Source organism: Amborella trichopoda, chromosome 11, assembly GCF_054954075.1.
Source record: "Amborella trichopoda isolate Santa Cruz 75 chromosome 11, AtrichopodaSantaCruz75HAP2 v2.0, whole genome shotgun sequence".
Taxonomy (NCBI): Eukaryota; Viridiplantae; Streptophyta; class Magnoliopsida; order Amborellales; family Amborellaceae; genus Amborella; species Amborella trichopoda.
In genome coordinates, this window is record NC_142346.1 from 24945054 (window position 1) to 24964462 (window position 19409).

The following is a 19409-nucleotide window of genomic DNA, read 5'->3' on the forward strand; positions in this document are numbered from 1 at the left end:
TATTTTCAAAAGTGTTGAGTGCATTCCCACTTGAGTGGCATTCACTACCTTTGGTCGTGGTCCAGCACCTTATTGCCCTTCGACAAGTACGACAAGGGGGCAGGAGGCGGGCTGTGACAGGTGACGATCGCATCCAGTAGTACTTTTATTTCATATAAGTTTGTAGAGTGAATGATAGGTGTTGGGGTGGTCACGGATCTCTCAACTCTCTTTCAGGGCGCTATAGTTTCAAGTCTTCTTTTTTTATCACAAATTAAAGAGGACTTTGTCACGATCATTTGTGATAAAATTCATCCTATTTTTTCTTCGTTTGAATGCATTACAAATTGGGCAGGTCGCCTGAAAATGGGATTCCAGATACATAAAAATATTATTTTTTAACCTCAAAATTCAATGTCGTTTGTCCTCCAATCATACACAAAAATTATATGAAATTGAAGCCCTTTGAAGCATGGTCTCAACGAACCTATCCTTTAGACGTTTCGACATCGGGATATCAAGATATCGCCTCATGAATATGGAGATGTTTCACTTTTCAAATCTGAAAATTCAAGTTTCAAGCCCATCTTCTCTCTAAAAATTCTCTCGTGCCAGATTACGCCATAATACGTGCCATATGTCAAAACGAGCGTATTGACGATATGTAACTCATGTCCGAGTTGGAGAGTAATTAGACTCAAAATTACCAAGTTATGAGCATTTGAAATTCATATTGAAATGAGAAAACACAGTTTGCATTCATCGAGGCTGCACCACAATAATGTAAAACCCACCATTTTTTGGTAAGTTAGGTCTAGAATAGTTGGTATTTGGGGATTTTTCGACATTTCGAATCTAATGACGATGGTATGGTGTTCATCTAAGGCCCAACATGATAGGAACTGGATTTAAAAGCTTAGTCGTGCTGGTTGGCTCAAAACTTGTCGGAACCCGACGAAACTTTACGGGTGTCCTTAGAGCATCCAAACCTACCCTCTCATGTATTTTGAGGCCGATCTGATACTTCTTTTGAAATTACCCAAGGTATGCTTATTCCTCCAGTGCTTCCATGGTCTGGCGGCATTTTTGGCATCGGCAGGACTAGTTTGCGACTGGGGCTCTTTCCTTATACGTCCCGAGGATACAAGTACGTCAAAATGATATATAACCAGTTTCTCTCTCTCAACAACCAAAAATCTCTTCTCTCTCTCTCTTTCATGATTTTCTCTCTCTAAAAGACCAAGAATAAAAACTCATAGATAATCCAAGTGCTCTCGGGTCGCATTCTATCAAAGTTTCGGGATTTGTGATGTTTAGTATACATCGTTGGTTCTAATAATCAACTGTCGGCTTTGTGATGCGAGCATCAAACTCTTAAACCATATAAAATACACAACAAATAAGACAGAGGAATCCATCAATCGCACGAGAAGAATTGCACCTAAAAAGGTATTATAAATCTGATCAAATTGTTGTGTTTTCGCTACTTTTGGGATTCCCTCTAAATTCCTATCAAGATCCCTAATCTTTGAGATCTAGATAATCAATTTCTTAAAATCGTTCTTTCTTTTTTTTTCCTGTTTAAATCCGTAGTCCCCATCACTAAACCAATAGATTGCCAAGCCTCATGAGGACTTTTTACTCCATGTATACCAACAAAAAAAAAACTCGCACCACCACACCAAACTTACAACAGTGGAGACACAGAAAACCCGTGACTTCCATATTAGGAAAGTGGCTTTATCCATTAATTTTGGGAGTGAGGGCCAACATCCTCACCTAAGCACCTAAATTTTCTTGAAAAACAGTCCACAGCAAACCGACCCAATTCTATATTGATTTTCACCGATCAGTCATTCAAAGTCACCTTCTCCATACCCTCTCCCACTACCTTCCATGTGGACGGGGTTCCTGGTTATGCCAGCAATCAAAAGACATGTCAAATGTTGATGCATTGCAGGACGCTTATCTTTTGGAACCAGTATCTATCAGACAGCTAGGGTATGTCAAATTTATTGGACTTTGAGCACGGATCAACCATACCACTCAAATCACCCCATTTCACATTTAACGGATTAGTGTACTGTGCGATTCGCTTGAGTCCAAGTCTCATCCAAGAGGCGGAGTTTTTTTTTATGGGTAAGTTTAATGAGGCTGAGTTTTCCCAAGTTCAGTGTAGAACTCGGGATGTAAAAAAAAAAATCTAAATATTGTAAAAAATGTTGGATTGTTTTGTAATTTTTTTGTACATGATTCGGATGTATTTGGCAAAGATTGATGAGTATTTTTGTGATAATCATTGTATTTCCTTTTTTGGGATTTTTTAATGTTTTAAACTATATATTCGCTTTTTAAATCCATTTTTTCTCTATTTATTAAGCTTATTTTAAAATTTTAAGGCTTTTAACTTATTTTTGCTACATGCTTTTTATTCTTTCAAAAAATATATATATATATAATAATTTTAGGGCTAAAACGCTCCTTAACCGGCGAGTACTGGCTGGGGGCCGAGTCCCTTGATTGAGATGAGTGCCGATACACATGGATAAAGATAATTGTGATTTTTTTATTAAAAATAAATGATCTTTCCTTTTCGTAATTGGCTGTAAAAGCAGCAACGCCCAAACAGGACCCGACATTATCATCATTATTTCGAAGTTGTTGATCACTTCAATATCCTCAACGCAGCGCCATCTTTTACATGCACCGACAGATAGTTGCATGAATACACTTTATTTAATTGTAGCAAGAGCATACATAATACGTTACAAAATGTTAATGTTGGTATAGTAAGTAAGGTTTAAAAAAAAAGAAAAAAATAAAGATCCACCTAAAAAATACATCAAAAAAGGTTGTTTTAATTTGAAAAACTCTCTAATTGATCATCTCGACATCGAGATATATGAATATGCCAAAAAAGTAGACTTTGAGTCCCAAAAATAGTGCATCTTGCAACACATTATCTAAACCATCCATTTTCAAAATTTTCATAAGCTTATAGATCTACTTGATTTTAAGCATTTTGGAGTTTAAAATTTTATAATTAGATATGAAATAGATTTTCAGATAATTCTAAGAATGTTTTACACCAAAATTACATGTTATGATAAATTTTGGACGTGTGCCTTAATTGGATAGTTTAAGGTTGCAACCTTATAGAAACCACCCTTAAAAAAACAAATTAGTGACTGGGATAGTTCGTCTAGAAATTCAATGAATCTGCAGTCCGAGTCAGCAAAACTGAGTCGTTTCTTTTGGTTTAAGGGTGGCAACCGGTCGGGTCTATCCGATGAGTGCTGGGTTTGGTTGAGTTCATTGCCACCCTGTGATTATGAGTAGTGTTTTAAAAAGTTGCCTAGGCGGCCGCCGAGGCGGTCTAGAAGGAATGGGCTCATCGCCTAGGCCTAAGGGGCCAAATTAGGCAGATATCCTTAGGCTCCTGCATAAGTGCCTTCCTAGGCGGCCTCCCAAGGGCGGAAATGCGGCACTTAAAGTATCTTTGGGTCATTTTTTTATTATTAAAGGGACAAAATTGTGGGTTTTAAGTTCATTTGAAACCTAAAACTTATTAGAAGTTGTTTTAGAGAGAGAAAACCCAAAAAAAAAAAAATTCTACTAGGCCGCCCAGGTGGGCGCCCGTCTAGGCGCTGGGCAGCCTTGGACCTCCCAACCGCCTAGGTGCCGCCTAGCGCTTTTTGAAACACTGATTATGAGATTCTTCTTCTTTTTTTTATCCTTTTTTACTATCATATAACCATATTATTGGCAACATTTATAGTATTGCACAACATTAATGAATACCCACATTCCTTATTGTTTTACATAATAACAAAAAATTTCTAAAAAACAAACGTATTGGCAAATTTAAAAATACCCACATATACCCATATTATTCTGGTCGGGTCCAGCTGGACCCAGACCTCGACCCAAATAGTATTCGGATCAAAGTATTGGACCCAGGCTTGATTTCTTAGGTCCAAAATTTGGACCCGTACCCGGACCCGAGGTCGGGTCTAGCTGTCGGTTCCATTGACACCCCTACTCTGGTTCACTATGTAGATCGGCGAGTTCTAATCCAACTCGTCGTTTTCTAAGCCTCGATAATAAGGGTTTGACCACCTCGGGGCAAAAGCCAAAAGTTCGAAAGGTTTACATAGCATGGTTGCAGAAGTGGAGGCGGCAAAATGCATCATGTTTCATATCATCCCAAAAACCCATGCGCCGTCCATGCGATATTGCTTCAAATCCATGTGCCACGGTTGTTGGCTCCACAAAATGACAACCCATGCAATGCAAGCCGCAACTTTTTGGACCTCATAAAGTGAAGCAGCAAATCAATCTTTTATCACCCCAAGAAGTAGCAAATCGATATATTTTTGTTTTATGTAATGTAACAATTCGATATCTACTTGCTGCATTCGGGCAGCAAAATAAAATTCAGTGGGTCAAAAGCAAGTGCCCGAACTGTGGGTGGCCATGGCGGTGTGTGCCACATATATAAATTGTAAAGTGTATGGTTTGTATAAGGCTAAGGCATATGTGACATTTTTTAAAATTTATTTTTATATCTAATTATAAAATTTAAAGTTTCAAAATTAGTGTAGATCAAACAGATCTATGAATACTTGAAAATCTTGAAAATTGACGGTATAGAAAATGCATTACAAGATGCACTATTTTCAAGACTTGAGATCTACTTTTTCTCATGTCCATAGATCTTGAAGTCGAAATGATCCATTTGAGAATTTTTTAGCATCACAATAACCTCTCCTAGTGATTTTTTGAGGTACACCTTAATTTAATTCTTTAGGGCCTCACCTTTATATAAAGTTTTTCAATTTTAAAACTTTGTACTTAATTTTATTGTAAATATTGATACACACACTCTAATATGTCGACGCCTATCAGAAAAATAAAAACAACAAAATAGAAACCACAAGAGTTGTAAAGATTACCTCCTTGGATTTGTAGCACCAGTTGGAAAAGGGCAATTTAGTTTGAGTGGGACTCTAAAGGGCGAGAGAAAGACCTAAAAGGACATTGATAAAAGTAGTGAGAAGAGATATAATGACTCATGATGGCTGAAGGTATAATCTTGTTGAGCAGAATGATATAAAATTAGTTATTTGTGAAGATGACTCCAAATAGTTGGAATAAAACTCGTATGATTTTGACAATGACTTTTAATATGTTGTAACTCAACAAAATCCTTTCTAAAAACTCCCTTAGGAGCCCAAAAAAACATATCTCAAAAACTTGTGATGTGACCATATAGGAAAATCCTCTATTCTTCTCTCTTTTAGGGTTTCTCCTATTCACCGAGGTTTGCTCAGTCCTGTTGGCTCTTCTCTTATCTTGTATACATACAGACCTCTTATTCACGCATCGAAAGTATCTAATTGGAGGAAGAGAGAGTCCAGAATAAAGAATACGAAAGGGACAATGGAGAACAAATAGGTTAGAGAGCATATGGAAGGATTTAGTTGGTCAGAGAGAGAGAAAGGTAAATTGGAGGGAGGAGAGAGAAAGGAGGGTCTTTGGACAGGAAAAGATATCTTTTATTCATACTTTATGGTGTTCGAGCCATTTGTACACGAGTCCAAAAATCAAATATCCAAGTTGGATGAGAAAGTACTCATATCCATCCTCTTAGGAAGGAGACATACTATGTATAGGAGTACACAGATGATGAGCTCGGCTTTAAGTTATGGGATCCTAAGTACATGAAGGAGATCAGGAGTACGGTTGTGGTCTTTTAAAAAGACCTTATCATTAAAGACGTGAAGAAGGTAGCAAAGCCATGAATATTCAATAGTTCAGAACCGGTCATAGTTTCTCCCACCGTGGTAAATGAAGATGGAGGAGAAGTGAAACAAGATGATGAATCTAAAGAGTTTGACATGTCAGTTCCACATGATGAGGAACAAGGGGGGCAACCTGTTCAAGAAGAGCCACTACAATTGAATTGAGAAGGCTATCTAGGGGATATAAACCCTCTACCAATTAACCCACATCAAAGTATATCTTATACACTGAAAGAGGTGGACCAAAAATCTACCAAGAAGTTCAGGCCAACAAACACAAAGGGGTATAGGTTAAAGCTATGCAAGATGAGACAAATCCTTGCATAAGAATCACACCTATGACTTAGTAAAATTGCCAAAAGGCAAGAAGTGTCAGGCAAATCCCTTCAATCAAGAGGAAGAAGAAAGACATATATAACGATATTATGGGTCGGCTATAAGAAGCACACACAACGGAAGCGTGGTGAGCAGATTCATCGCTAATCTTAGCAAGTAACATTAGGCAACACTCAACTGGATATTCAAATATCTTAAAAGAACATCCAAAATGTGTTTGTGCATTGGGGGTGGAAAACTTGTATTACAAAGATGCATAAATGAAGACATCATTGGAGAACTAGATTCCAAGAAGTCAATCATGAGATATTAATAACTTTTGCAAGGAGAGTTATTGAATGGCAATCCAAGCTACAGGAGGGTGAGAAACTGTTGTAACTAGGAAAAATCTATACCAACAAGAATACATTGGATATGACGTCGAAAACCTTGGCTAAAAACAAATAAGAGTCATCCAGAAGCATGACTGACATGGGTGCCACATGAGCACCTGATTAATCGAAATTGGATGTGAGGGGAAAGGTTATATTGAAATTCATGAAAAAAAGGTGGGGTCTCTATGGTAAGAGAGATTATTTTAATCAAGAGAAAAGAAATGGGATACAGTGTTGGAGTTGTTAGCCGATTTCCTAAGTTATTTATGTTACATTATAAAAGGCGCACACATGGCAGTCCGTTCAGATTATATGCTCTCTTTTTTATTTTTTTTAAGCTTGTTTTATCTTTGTTAGTCACTAGGTGCTAAATTGGATAGCATTGGCCTTGTTATGAAATTTGTTCTTTTTAAAATTTTAAAGCTAGTTAATGACATTTTTACAACCTTCATTTGAAAATTTTGACAAACAAAATTGATTGTAAGGGTGGCAACGAGTCAGACACGAGTTGGGTCCCGACATAGAATACCACTTATGGACCCATACGTGGACCTAAAGAACCAGACCTGTACCCGTACTTAGGATATGGATTAAGACCTGGGACCCGAACCTCTACTTGGGGCAAAATGAGCAAATCCCCTTTTTAATGCATGATTATGTAAAAATCCCCCAGATTTTGTTTTTAATGCGTAATTATGAAAATCCCCCAAATTTCCTAAAAACATCGCATTAAAATGTCAAAAAAAGAGTACAAAAATCAAATAAAGACTTTCCATTTTGGTTTAAGTGTTTGGTAAACATTATTTACATATATAAATAATGTTTTTAATTTCCCTATAAAGGAAAAATTATAAATAATTCTCAAGAATAGACTTCCTATGTAACTTACCTTCAACCAAAACGTTTTTTTTCACTTTTTTATTCTAAATTTAACTTTCCTAATAAATACCTCCCAAGTCATAAAAAAGGTAAAATGAAGATCAAAATACGAAAGCATACGGTCCAGCACTTTGCTTATGGAAAGCATGCAGTCAGGCACAAAATAGGGGCGGTATGGCACTTTGGAAATGCGTTCGGCACAAAATGGGTCAGTCTTTGCTTCTAGAAAGCATGCAGTCCGACACAAAATATGGGTGGTTCGACACTTTGAGCCTATGGTCTGACACAAAATAGGGGTGGTTTGACACTTTGGGCATGCGGTCCAGCACAAAATGGTAACAAATATGGCTTTTCTGACTAGGGGATATTTGCTAGAAAAGTTCAATTTGTGATAAAAATTGCTTTAAAAAAAAATTTTTTTTTTTTTTTTTTTTGGAGTAGGTCGTTTAGAAAGTCTGATTATGTTTTGTTTTTCTTTTTTTTACCCGTTTATAAATGTATTTGCGTCACGCGCGAGAGGTGCAGCGCCCATCGGCTCTTGAATTAAAAAGTAGATTTTCTTGCGACCAATCTAGGCGCTGGAGTATGGCCGTTGTGGAAAAGATGAAAAAGCGCGGCGGCAGATACAGACAAGAGAGCAAGGAATCCACCCCACTCATTGCTCCTCCAAAGAAAGGAAATGCAATAGAAAATGTAGGGCCTTACATCACACACCTCTCTGTGGTTTGCAAGCTGGGAGCCAGTAGTCACCGCGTTAATTCAATGCGCTTCCACTTCTACTCCCACATTGCCTGTCTCCCTCCCTCCCTCTTATAAATCTCTCTCTCTGTTTCAGTCTCATGGCCATGGCCATGGCTATGGCTTCCTTTGCTCTTCAGCTTATGCTGCTAATGGCGGCGGTGCTGTTCGGATACTCCGCGGCGGCCAATGTGACATACGACCATCGTTCTCTCATTATTGATGGGAAGCGAGAACTTATCATCTCTGCTTCTATTCACTATCCTCGAAGTGTTCCTGGGGTACCTTTCTCTCTTTCTGTCTCTGTCATTCATATGCTCGTTCCTTTCTTCATTCACTCTGAAAACAGTAATGTATGAGAAATCACTTGTTTATATTATAGACTCTTTGCTGTTTCTGCATTGTAGTATGGAACATATATTTGTTAGAATCCTTTGTTTCGAGATGCTCAGCGAGTTATTGTAGCAGAACATTGAATTTGATGTAGGTTTCTTTGTAATGCTCTTTAATAGAATGAATTTGAACAAATTCATGGTGTTATTCTGCATCTATGCGAGTCCTACTTGCAGCGTCTCCTATGGTTCGAATTTTGAAAGACCATTTTTTCACAAATCTAAACATCTAAATACATTATGTTTTTCTTCACAAAAATATGGCTAAACATCTAAATACATTATGTGTTTCTTTCCAAAAATATGGCTTCTTAATGTTCTCTCATTGCTACCTATGAGTAAAATCTGTTTTGAGAAACAATTATTCGAAATTTGGCACTGGACCGACTGTTCACTATTATATGTTTGGGATGCTAAAGGTGGTTGTTTTAGTTTGGACTTCTAGTTGCTTGGTTGTTTTAGTCTGGACTTCTAGTTGTTTGACATTCAAAGTTCTTAGAGATTCATCATGCAGTGTATGGAATGAATAGGCATAGAAAGCACACATAGAGATTGAAAATGGGAAGAAATAGATGAGATAAACTTGAACGAGAAAATAGGGCTGTCCAACAATCAATGTTCAGAAAGTTGGTGAGTCCTAGTTAAGCAGACCTGGACGCCCTGGTGAATTTCCGTACAGAATCAGGTATCAAGAAATTAGAAAATCATAAAAAATTATATGTTTTGTTATTAAATCATTAATAATGATGTATAAATATGTTTATATATAAATTTTATGTTTCTTATTATGATTTTTGAGTTTTTCTTGTTACACGCTCTATTTTTCTTTATTTGTTTTTTATTTTTTTAAAATTTTCTGAATTGTTCCAAGTTATACATGATTTTTTTCCATATTCCATCTTATTTATACTTTTTTTTTTGTCTTGTAGACTTTTAATGCTGCTTATAATATTTTTTTTACTTTTTACTGAATTTTTCTTTTAGCAACTTTTTATTTTATTTTGCAATTTTAGTGCTCTTCTTGGGCTCGTACATGACTCGGGCCAGTCCACTCGGATCTGCCCGAGTTACTTGGCTCAGACAGCTCCCGAATTTGAAGCCTGATATGAGTTTTGACCACTGCCAACAATATTCACAAGAAGAAGCATTAGCTAACATGAATTTTTAATGCTTTATGTGGTGGAAACAGATGTGGCCGGATCTTGTTGCCACTGCCAAAGAAGGGGGTGTTAATGCCGTCGAAACTTATGTCTTCTGGAACGGCCATGAACCCACTCAAGGCCATGTGAGTTCTTTGAGGAGTTATATAATATATTATATTATGCACACACATATATGACCCATGAGCTTTGATTCTCTTTATCTTCTGAAACTTAGTTTCTCTATTCGTTTAGAGCATTCGATTCTTGTGATTGGTGCATCTCATCTTCCTGCAGTATTATTTTGGGGGGCGCTATGATCTGGTCAGATTTGTAAAAATTATCCAGCAGGCTGGACTGTATCTCATCTTACGCATTGGTCCATTTGTTGCAGCAGAATGGAACTTTGGGTTGGTGCATTTCTCCTCTCTTTACTTTGAATTAATAATATGTTGATGATTTTAATGACGACAAAGAAGTCAAGGGTAAAGTACATGATGGACAGTGATTAAGGGATAGCGAGAGACATCTTGGGGGTCATGTCCCATTCTGGTGGATCCCATTCTCTTCTTCATCATACATCATTTCAATGGAATTAGACAATGATGACCCAATGGGCTATGGTTTTTTCATACTCTATGGGATTAAAGTATTCTTGCCCAAAGAAATACAGATCTGCTATGTTGTTTGCTTTTGCAGTTCAGTTTTTGATAGTGCGGGGAAGCTCTGCTAGGGGCATATCGCTTTTCAGCACAACACACACACACACACACATATATATATATATATGTAAAATAAGATTTCTGATGTTAAAGTGTGTATTTCACTTCAGGGGGGTTCCTGTTTGGCTCCATTATATCCCTGGTACAGTTTTCAGAACGGATAATGAATCCTTCAAGGTTTGGAATCCAATATATATTGCTTATGAGTTCTAGTAAATTTTTGTTCCCATATATATATTTATATATATATATATATATATATATATATATATATATATATATTGAAGATGCTAGGGTGAGCTCACTAGCTCACATGAAAAAATGCGCCCAACAGCTTAGATTGAATCTGGGCCGATCTGACAGATGTCCGGTAGTGTTTGAATTTTAATTTTTTTTTACAAATCCAAATCACTTGAAATTTGGAGCGTGTGTATATAAAAAATAGGTGAATCTTCAAAAAATATCAAAAAAATATTTTACATGAAATAAATTGATCAAAATACCCCCAAAACATTTCGGGGGTATTTTGGTCAATTTATTTTTTACGAATTATTTATTTTTATATTTTTATTAGGTGCGGCTTGATGAGAAGAATACATCCTAAAATTTTAAGTGATTTGGATTTGTAAAAAAAATTAAAATTAAAACACTACTAAACATTTGTGTTCGTCAGATCGGCCCAGATTCAATCTGGGCCGTTGGGTTTATACTATTCCATGAGCTAGTGGGCTCACCCAAGCTTTTTCCTATATATATATATATATATATATATATATATATATATATATATATATATATATATATATATATATATATATATATATATATATATATATATATATATATATGCTATACTTCCTCTTGTGTATTGTGTGGTGGGACGCATTAGTTTCTTCATAGAACTAAAAACTTTTCGTGTATTATTTAACATACTATGCCTCTCATATTTATCCTCTATTTTCACTCAGAGTCACATGGCGAACTTCACGACATTGATAGTGAACAAGATGAAGCAAGAGAAATTTTTTGCCTCACAGGGAGGGCCTATTATTTTGTCTCAGGCAAGCCTTTTCTGCCACTATCGACATATTGTTCTATTGTATTTTCCCTTGTGTAATCCTCCTTTAAATTTCATTTTTTTTTCTTCCCGTCTTTCAATTACATTTTTTCTTCTTTCTCTATTGCGTTATTCTGGAATCCCTCTGTCATTTAATTTCTCTGTTATGAAAAGTTTTTCCAAATATTTGTGAGAATCCAACTGGTATGCAATGACTTCTTCATAATCTTGCGGTCTGAAATAAGAAGATATACAACTAAGTTAAATTCTTCTAGAAGTTCAAATCCCCTTACTTGCAGAATTGAAATGCTCACAAAACTAAAATAAGAAGATATACAAATAAGTTATATTGTTCTAGTCTTCTAGAAGATCAAATCCCCTTGTAGAGCTGAAATGCTCACAGAACTAAAATAAGAAGATATACAATTAAGTTATATTGTTCTAGTCTTCTAGAAGATCAAATCCCCTTTCAGAGCTGAAATTATAAATATGTAAACTGTCCATATTAGCGCCATAAAGAAGATCAAATCCCCTTGCAAAAACTGGAATTATAAATATGTAAACTGTCCATATCAGCGCCATGAAGAAAAACCAATGTAGTCTACATGATGGACTTATTAGGAGGACTAATGAGTTGTTGAGACACATTTGTGATGATGTTAGGCATACTAATTAAATGATTTAGATCAGTAAGTTCAGTTATTAAGGGGAGTATCATCCTTGAGAATAAATCCTAGGGCTATATTTGTCATTAGCTCCTTCAGTTACATGCGCTAAATGCTTGGTCAACGGTGTGGAAGGATTCCGATCTTTTACAATAAACTATTGGAGGAATTAAGCTGGTGCTAATGTTTCAGTATTCTTTGTGTTAGTTTTGATATGAATCTACCAATAGATCTCTCTTAGTTTGAATCATTTTCAAGATTGTCTTAGCTCATGATTAATGACAGCCACAATATTACCTAATAAGAAAATATAAAAACTGCTTCTTCTTACTTTTTTCTTCTACTTTTCCTTCAAAGTTTCGAAAAAATATAGCCACTCTTTGGAATTATGTTTAATAAGAATCATGTAAAATTTCTAGAGTACTGATCCTATGAGACCCTCCCACACCCATGTGTGTAGGACCTCAAATGGTCACCATTAAATTTGGCACAGATCTCTAGAAAAGTTATCACATGGGTGTGGGACTTGACTTTTCTAGATATTTGTGCCAAATTTACTGGTGATCCTTTGAGGTCCTATACACAGGGGTGGGAGAGGGTCTCACAAGGTCATTTCCCAAATTTCTAATTCTACTTAAAGTACCATTTGTGAAATCGTTTTAGAATCTTTGTTTTCCTCTATGACTCACTCTTAATCTCTCTCTCTCTCTCTCTCTCTATATATATATATATAGTATCTCTCATTCTTTGTGTGTGTGTGTCTATATATATATATATATATATATATATATATATATATATATATATATATATAATGGGCCAAGTGGCTTGGCCCTGTCTGGTCAGCCTGGCCTTAAACAAAGGAAAGAAGTGGCTATGTGGAATTCCAGAGAGATAAAAAATGTTATCTTTTTATTTTATTGACATATCTGAATTCCACTTATATGTGCACAAAACAATGCAATAAACAATAAATAAAACCCTAAATACAACTTAAGATCTTCTCTTTTTATTGCCAAATAAATGACTCAATTGAGGACTGAAAACAAGCTTTAAATATAATTTCTAATGCAAATTATGTTCTTAGAAATTCCAATAAATTGAATAATTATTAATTGAAATAAACTTAGAACAACTAGGAAGACTTACTGGAGTTAGATAGGTCACCCCTTTAGGACTTGGCATGTACCCCACAATCGATTATATGACCGATGTCATATTCTGATCCCCTATTAGCCCTGCTGAATTCTCTGAATTGGGAAGCTCCCTTGGGCAATACATTTTCAGATTTAGGGTTTAAAAGTATATAGACTAGATCTAGGGTTTCTATAACATGCCACCTCAGTGGCACCTCCCTTTTCAAAGTTGGCTGGGCGTGCCCCTCTATGAACCCTTTGAGTGGCGTGCCACCCCAAGCTCGCTAATGTGGTACGTGCCACCCTTTTAAGACATGAGAGGACAGAGAAAGATAGAGAGAAATGTGCAGGACAGAGAAGGAGAAAGAGGCTAGAAGTTCTAATGGTGAGAATGAGGGGTGCTACCCTCTATATATAGCCTCCAAATGGGTCTAAGTATGCCTAATTGATTTAGAATTCATCTTGGCCATATGACTTCTAGGTAATTTGTGAGATGATAGATAAGCAAATTTAAGCCATCCATCCCATGAATCAATTATCATGATTTAAGGAGGAATCTATGAACCTTATCCCTTGAATCTTTGACCCACATCTATTGAATCTTAGAATCTAGGGTCCCACAATGCCCCTGGTTATTTTGGAATTTACAAAAACACATTTTTAGGGTTTCATTATTGCTGAAAATGATTTTAAAACTTCCTGAAAATCTCTAAAAATCACCTACTTATTTCTTTAGCTGAAACCAAAATTTCTCGCAGTGGATTGGTACCAATAGGTAAAGTAAAGTGACTGTAGGGCACTCCACCCTACCCAGTAATCATGATCCTTGACTATCTTCTCAAACCAACCCAACGAGACCCATGGGCCACAGTCTCATGCAAGGTCTCATGATTTGCGTATTAAATCTCACCAATAAATAATGAAACTATGGTCCCGAAATATGGATTAAAGGTTCCATCCTTCAGAATAACTCATAGCCCATATCACCATAATGAAGTGGTGCGCTCTCTATGCTCATGTACATGTATCTCTTTGTAAGATTGCTTCTTGGTATGCAACTACCATGTTTACATGCTGTGCCAAAATTTATTGAGGATTCAGTCCTCGCTCTCACAGGCCTATATCCACACACAAGAGACCACAAAGCTCTATTGGCCTACAAACCATCTTTAGGCATCTCACTGATCTTAATAATGATGACCTCTAAAAATCCTCTATGCTAGTTCCATATGCCTAGGGGAAAAAGTTTTGGACATGACCAGGACCATACACTGCCTAACCCTAGGTCAATCACATACACTCCCACTGAAGTATATAATTCATCATAATTCGTATTTACATGTCCTCATGGGCTTTAAAGGCCACAAACCCCAACAAAAACTACGGCCTAGGTCGGATCAGGGCCAGGACCATGATACGACCGGCTTGGTTCAGCTTGACCAAGCCATATTTTTTCTTCACTTTTCCTTTTAATTTACTTTTCTTGTGTCTCCGGCCGTTTCGGCCTTGATAGGGCTAGGGCCCCCGGGCTCGAGCTAGGGCCTTTTTGGACTGGTCAGGGCCGGCCCTAATGTGGCAGGGCTAGGTCTGATCCGCCCTGATTGTTGCTAGCTTTTGAGAGAGAGAGAGAGAGAGAGAGAGAGAGAGAGAGAGAGAGAGATGCATACATACATACATAGCCTTGGAAACACATGCTCTTGATGCTTGAATCAATATTCTAGTTCTTGTGGTTAACTTCTTCTTCTTGTTTTGCAGATAGAAAATGAATATGGGGACATTGAAATGGTTTATGGAAATGGTGGTAAGCCTTATGCAATGTGGGCTGCGAAAATGGCTCTTTCTCAAGATATAGGTGTACCTTGGATCATGTGCCAACAATATGATGCTCCTGATCCCGTGGTGAGTTTTTTAATTCCTATTAAATATTCCAGATTCAGATGTAATAATATGTATAATAACCCTTGCCAATTTATTATTGAAACTAGATTAATGCCAGATAAATAATTGTTTCGTTGATTAAAGGATGTTAAAAGCATAAAGGGGACAATGACAACCACAATTGCATTAGAGGAAGCAAGAAAACACCTTATTTATGAATCTTAAGATCCCAACTTTTCCCTTTTAAGTTTGGTAATCTGTTAGATAAAGTGTTTATGACAAAATTCGTCACCTCAAGAAGCAAAACTGATTACTTTTAAGTGAACAATCCTTGTGAAGACTGGTTGCGGGAAATTAGAGCTTGTGCTTCTAATCAAGAGACCCGCTGGCAGGACCCCAGTGATGCTTAATGTTCTCTTTTGAATTTTTTCAAAGAAATCCAATCAGTCTAGTATTTCCTTTGGAGGAGTACACATGACCGTTAAATCATGTGTAGTTTTCTCTTTATTTGGGCATATTGCATTATACCCATGACCCTGCAACTACGAACCCCTAACACCTTTTGTTATAATGTAGTTAAGAACCAAATGATGATGTGCTTCTCAATTATTCCAAAAATTAACCTTCCTCTAAACTCACCTATGAATGTCTAATTGATCCTTCTTGTAAGGTTTTGTATATCATTTCTAGTAACATATTACTAGCAAATCACACCTTTGTGCTTGCTTTTGATAAGATTGTACTATTTACCAAGTCACTTTAGAAGATTTGAATTGTCCATTCTATTTGGAGAAACTTAGAATCATTTCTTATATTCTCCAAACACACGTGTGTTTTATTGGCAAATGATCCACAATATATTTTGTTACCATCAATGAAGGCGAGAAATTAGGGAATTTGTTGTATTTTTGGGTTCACTATGAAATAGATCTTGTTCTAATGAGCCAAAAGGAAAATAGATGGAGTCCTGGTGAGGGGCATTCTCTAAATCTAGCCCCCCCCCTCCTATAAATTCCATTTACTATTTTATAGCAACAAAGTCATTGATTTAATTGAAGATAAACCTGATGGCTGCCATTGTTGCACTCTTTGTTCCACCTTGCTTATCTAGGCATGTCAACATGAAGTGCTAGACCTGGCAGTGTGGAACTACATTTTGTAATTCAAGAATTTATCTCTTTCTTTTATTAATTGCTGGAAATTCTACTTACATGTGCCACTATGGGCCTGCTACAATCTAGGATCTTAATAATTTACTGCTAAAATAAAACTTTATTCAAACTAAATAAAAACTTAACAATTTTAGGAAATAGATAAACAAGCATAATAGTAAATAAAATTAAATAACTGAGGGAAGACTTACTAACTTGTGCCTAGGGTTATCCCCTTGAGGCTTAATATACCCTACACCTGATCACCTGACCAATGATGCACTTGATCCTAGAACTTGCTAAATCCACCAATTTGAATTGGGAAGCACCTCTGCGCTCTGAAACTGATGGGGCAAGAAAGGTAGGGTCACAATAAGGTTTCACTAAGAACCTTTTCTACCTAGGGGCATGCCATAAGTAGCACCTCCCCAACTTCTAAGACAAGAGGGTTAGGGGTGCCCCCCGTACTTGACTCTTCTTTGAGGTGCGTTCCACCCCAACACTTTTGGGGGTCGTGTGCCACCTTCTAGAGAGAGGAGAGAGGAGAGAGGAGCTAGAAAAAGAGAGAGAGATGAGAGAGAATGACATGGAGAGAGAGATGATATGTGAAATAAGGGGGAGATCTCCCCCATTTATCGGCCTCTAGGGCTTAGGGAGTCCCATTCAAATTAGGATTTCATCTTTATCTAGAATTATTAGGTAATTTGTGAAGTGAGTGAGAAGATTTAATTTGAGCCATTCATCTCCAAGATCAGCCACCATGATCTAGAGTGAATGTTAGGAATCTTACTCCTTGAGATTTGACTGATATCCACTTCTATCGTATCTAGAACTTTGACCGGTCAAACACAAACTTATAGAATTATCTAGAATACCGTTTCTCTCACAAAGGGATAATAAGGAAATTCAAATTAATGCAAATTGGTCAAAGATAAACTAGATACTATAAAAATGTATGGTCCACATGTGTGGGGCTGGGCCCTTAGCCCCCCACCTGGGTCCCACAGACAATAAAATTTTTAGAATACCTTCAAAATCATAAAAATTTTGAAAATGCTATTTTTGGGTTTTTTAAGCAAATAAATGTATTTTAAGATTCTAAAAATATCCAAAAATCATAGTAACACATTTTTAGTTGAAAACAATATTTCTAGAGTTTCAAAAAGATCTAAAACATACAGAAATATAACTTAAAAGTGGATAGCTACCTAAGAGGTCAAATAACATGTGAATATCTAGCAGTGTTTCCAAAAAGTCCTAGGCGGCCAGGGGGCTCCAGGCCTCACAGTGCCTAGGGAGGCACCCAGAACCTCGACGACCCAATAGAAAAAAAAAGAAGTAACTATAGTCTAACAATATAAGTAAAATTGTATAATACATAAGAGTTAGGGACTTAGGGCACATCAAATGTATAGTACACAAGTCCACATAGCACAAACTCCTCCATACTCCATAAGCCTATAGTTTGATCGTCCACTAAATCTAATATCAATGGTTGATGCTTAGATCAATTTTTCATAACTTTGAGAAACCCTTCGATTCTATGGAAATCTCCAAAAAACTAGTTTTTGGGAGTTTTTTTCTATCTAAAATAAGCTTTAATGGGGTTTAGGTTTCAAATGAACCTAAAACCCACGATTCTGTCCCTTTAGTATTAAAAAAAGACAAAAACATGCCCTCCATGAGGAGCATTTCCGCCCTTGGGCAGGATGGAGGCCTTAGGCGGCCGCAAGTCGCCCAGGGACAATCCACCTAATTTGGCCGCCTAGGCTTGGGCGAGGCGTCGAGGCCTTTTGGACCGCTAGATGCTGTGCGGTCTGCTTTTTAAAACACTGATATCAAGGCACTCCACCTGTGCTAAGATCCAAACCAACCCAGCGACCCATGACCCATAGTCAAATACAGGGGCTCATGATTGGCCCGTTAAAGGTAGCCAATAAATAATGGAACTATGGTCCCAGTATGTGGATTACAGGTTCTCCCCCTAAGAGCAAGTCAAATACACACATCACCATAGTGTAAGGGGGCTCTCTCTATGCATGTGTAGTCGTGTACACATGTCCCTCTATATAGGATTGCTTCTCAAAATGTAGTTGTTTTATATTTATGTCGTGCGGAGGTTTTGTTGACGATTCCCTCGCTCTCATAAGCCCTTCCTTCCACACAGGAGACGACAACTCTTTTGGCCTACAAATAATGTCCGTGGGTATCTTTCCGACTCAACAAAGGATGACCCGCAATAAACCCTTAACGGTGGTGCTGCATGCCCAACAGTGAGGGTTTTGGATATGATTTGGCCTATAGACCTCTCAAACCTAGTCAGTATGTCACAATACACTCCATTGAAGTACATAAATCACTATAACTAATTTTATTTACAAGCTCTCTAGGCCTTTAAAAGCCACAAACCTTGAGAAGAAGGAATTCTTTACTTTGCATCGTCTGGAGAAACATCCTCATTCCCAACAATGGGTGTGGTTAGAAGAGGGTTAGAAGCCACCTTTGCAGTGCTCACTTATAGAAGGCACCTCCTGTATACCCTCCCAATTATCGGGCTTAGGGGAATCTTTCACTTACATGTCTATAGTTGCAACCATATCTCTTTGTTTTGTTCATTATGAGAAGCGTGATCGGGATCTATTGACCAATATCCTCTTTGGCCAAGCCTTCTTACAGAACTCTAGGTCCATCTCAAAACTTAAGCTAGTGATTACACCATCCTTTTTCTCTCTCTAAAGCTTTCCACAATCTCAAGAAACATCTATAGAATGCTCATTTGAATATTGATGAAAACTTAGCACCATTTTTTTTTTGGGTAAGTCAGTGGGGGAGAAGGCCCCCTACCCGTTTTTCATTAATAAAAAACCAGAGGAAAACAATTAAGGTACAACCCTATGAAAGGGAACTTGTGCTAGATCATGTAATAAAAGATAAAAAAGAAAATCTGGTGTTCTATGGCGCCACACAGTGGCACCGGGTCCAGCAACTGCCCTCTTAGCAAGGTTATCAGCAACCATGTTAGCCTCACGAAAGACATGTGTGATGGACCATCGATGAGAAGACAGTCTGATGCAACAGTTGTCAACAATCGTCTTTAGCCTCCATGGAGCATTGCATCGATTCTGAATGACATTCACAAGCAAAGCCGAGTCACTTTCA

At 37.2% G+C, this 19409-nt stretch overlaps 1 protein-coding gene across 10 annotated transcripts in view; it reads left to right on the forward strand.

Annotated features, from left to right (window-relative positions):
• Positions 1–7893: 7893 nt before the first annotated feature.
• The window catches only part of BGAL10 (beta-galactosidase 10), a 63806-nt gene continuing 52290 nt past the window's right edge, over positions 7894–19409 (forward strand). For all 10 annotated transcript variants that reach the window (XR_016044616.1, XR_016044619.1, XR_016044617.1 and 7 more), the window contains exons 1-6: positions 7894–8391; positions 9692–9787; positions 9939–10051; positions 10474–10540; positions 11332–11424; positions 14977–15120. Coding sequence is in view for 2 of the 10 variants with exons in the window: in XM_020674965.2 (XP_020530624.1) it covers positions 8212–8391; positions 9692–9787; positions 9939–10051; positions 10474–10540; positions 11332–11424; positions 14977–15120 (693 nt within the window). In the remaining 8 variants the exon portion in view is untranslated. The remainder of the gene's footprint in view (positions 8392–9691; positions 9788–9938; positions 10052–10473; positions 10541–11331; positions 11425–14976; positions 15121–19409) is intronic.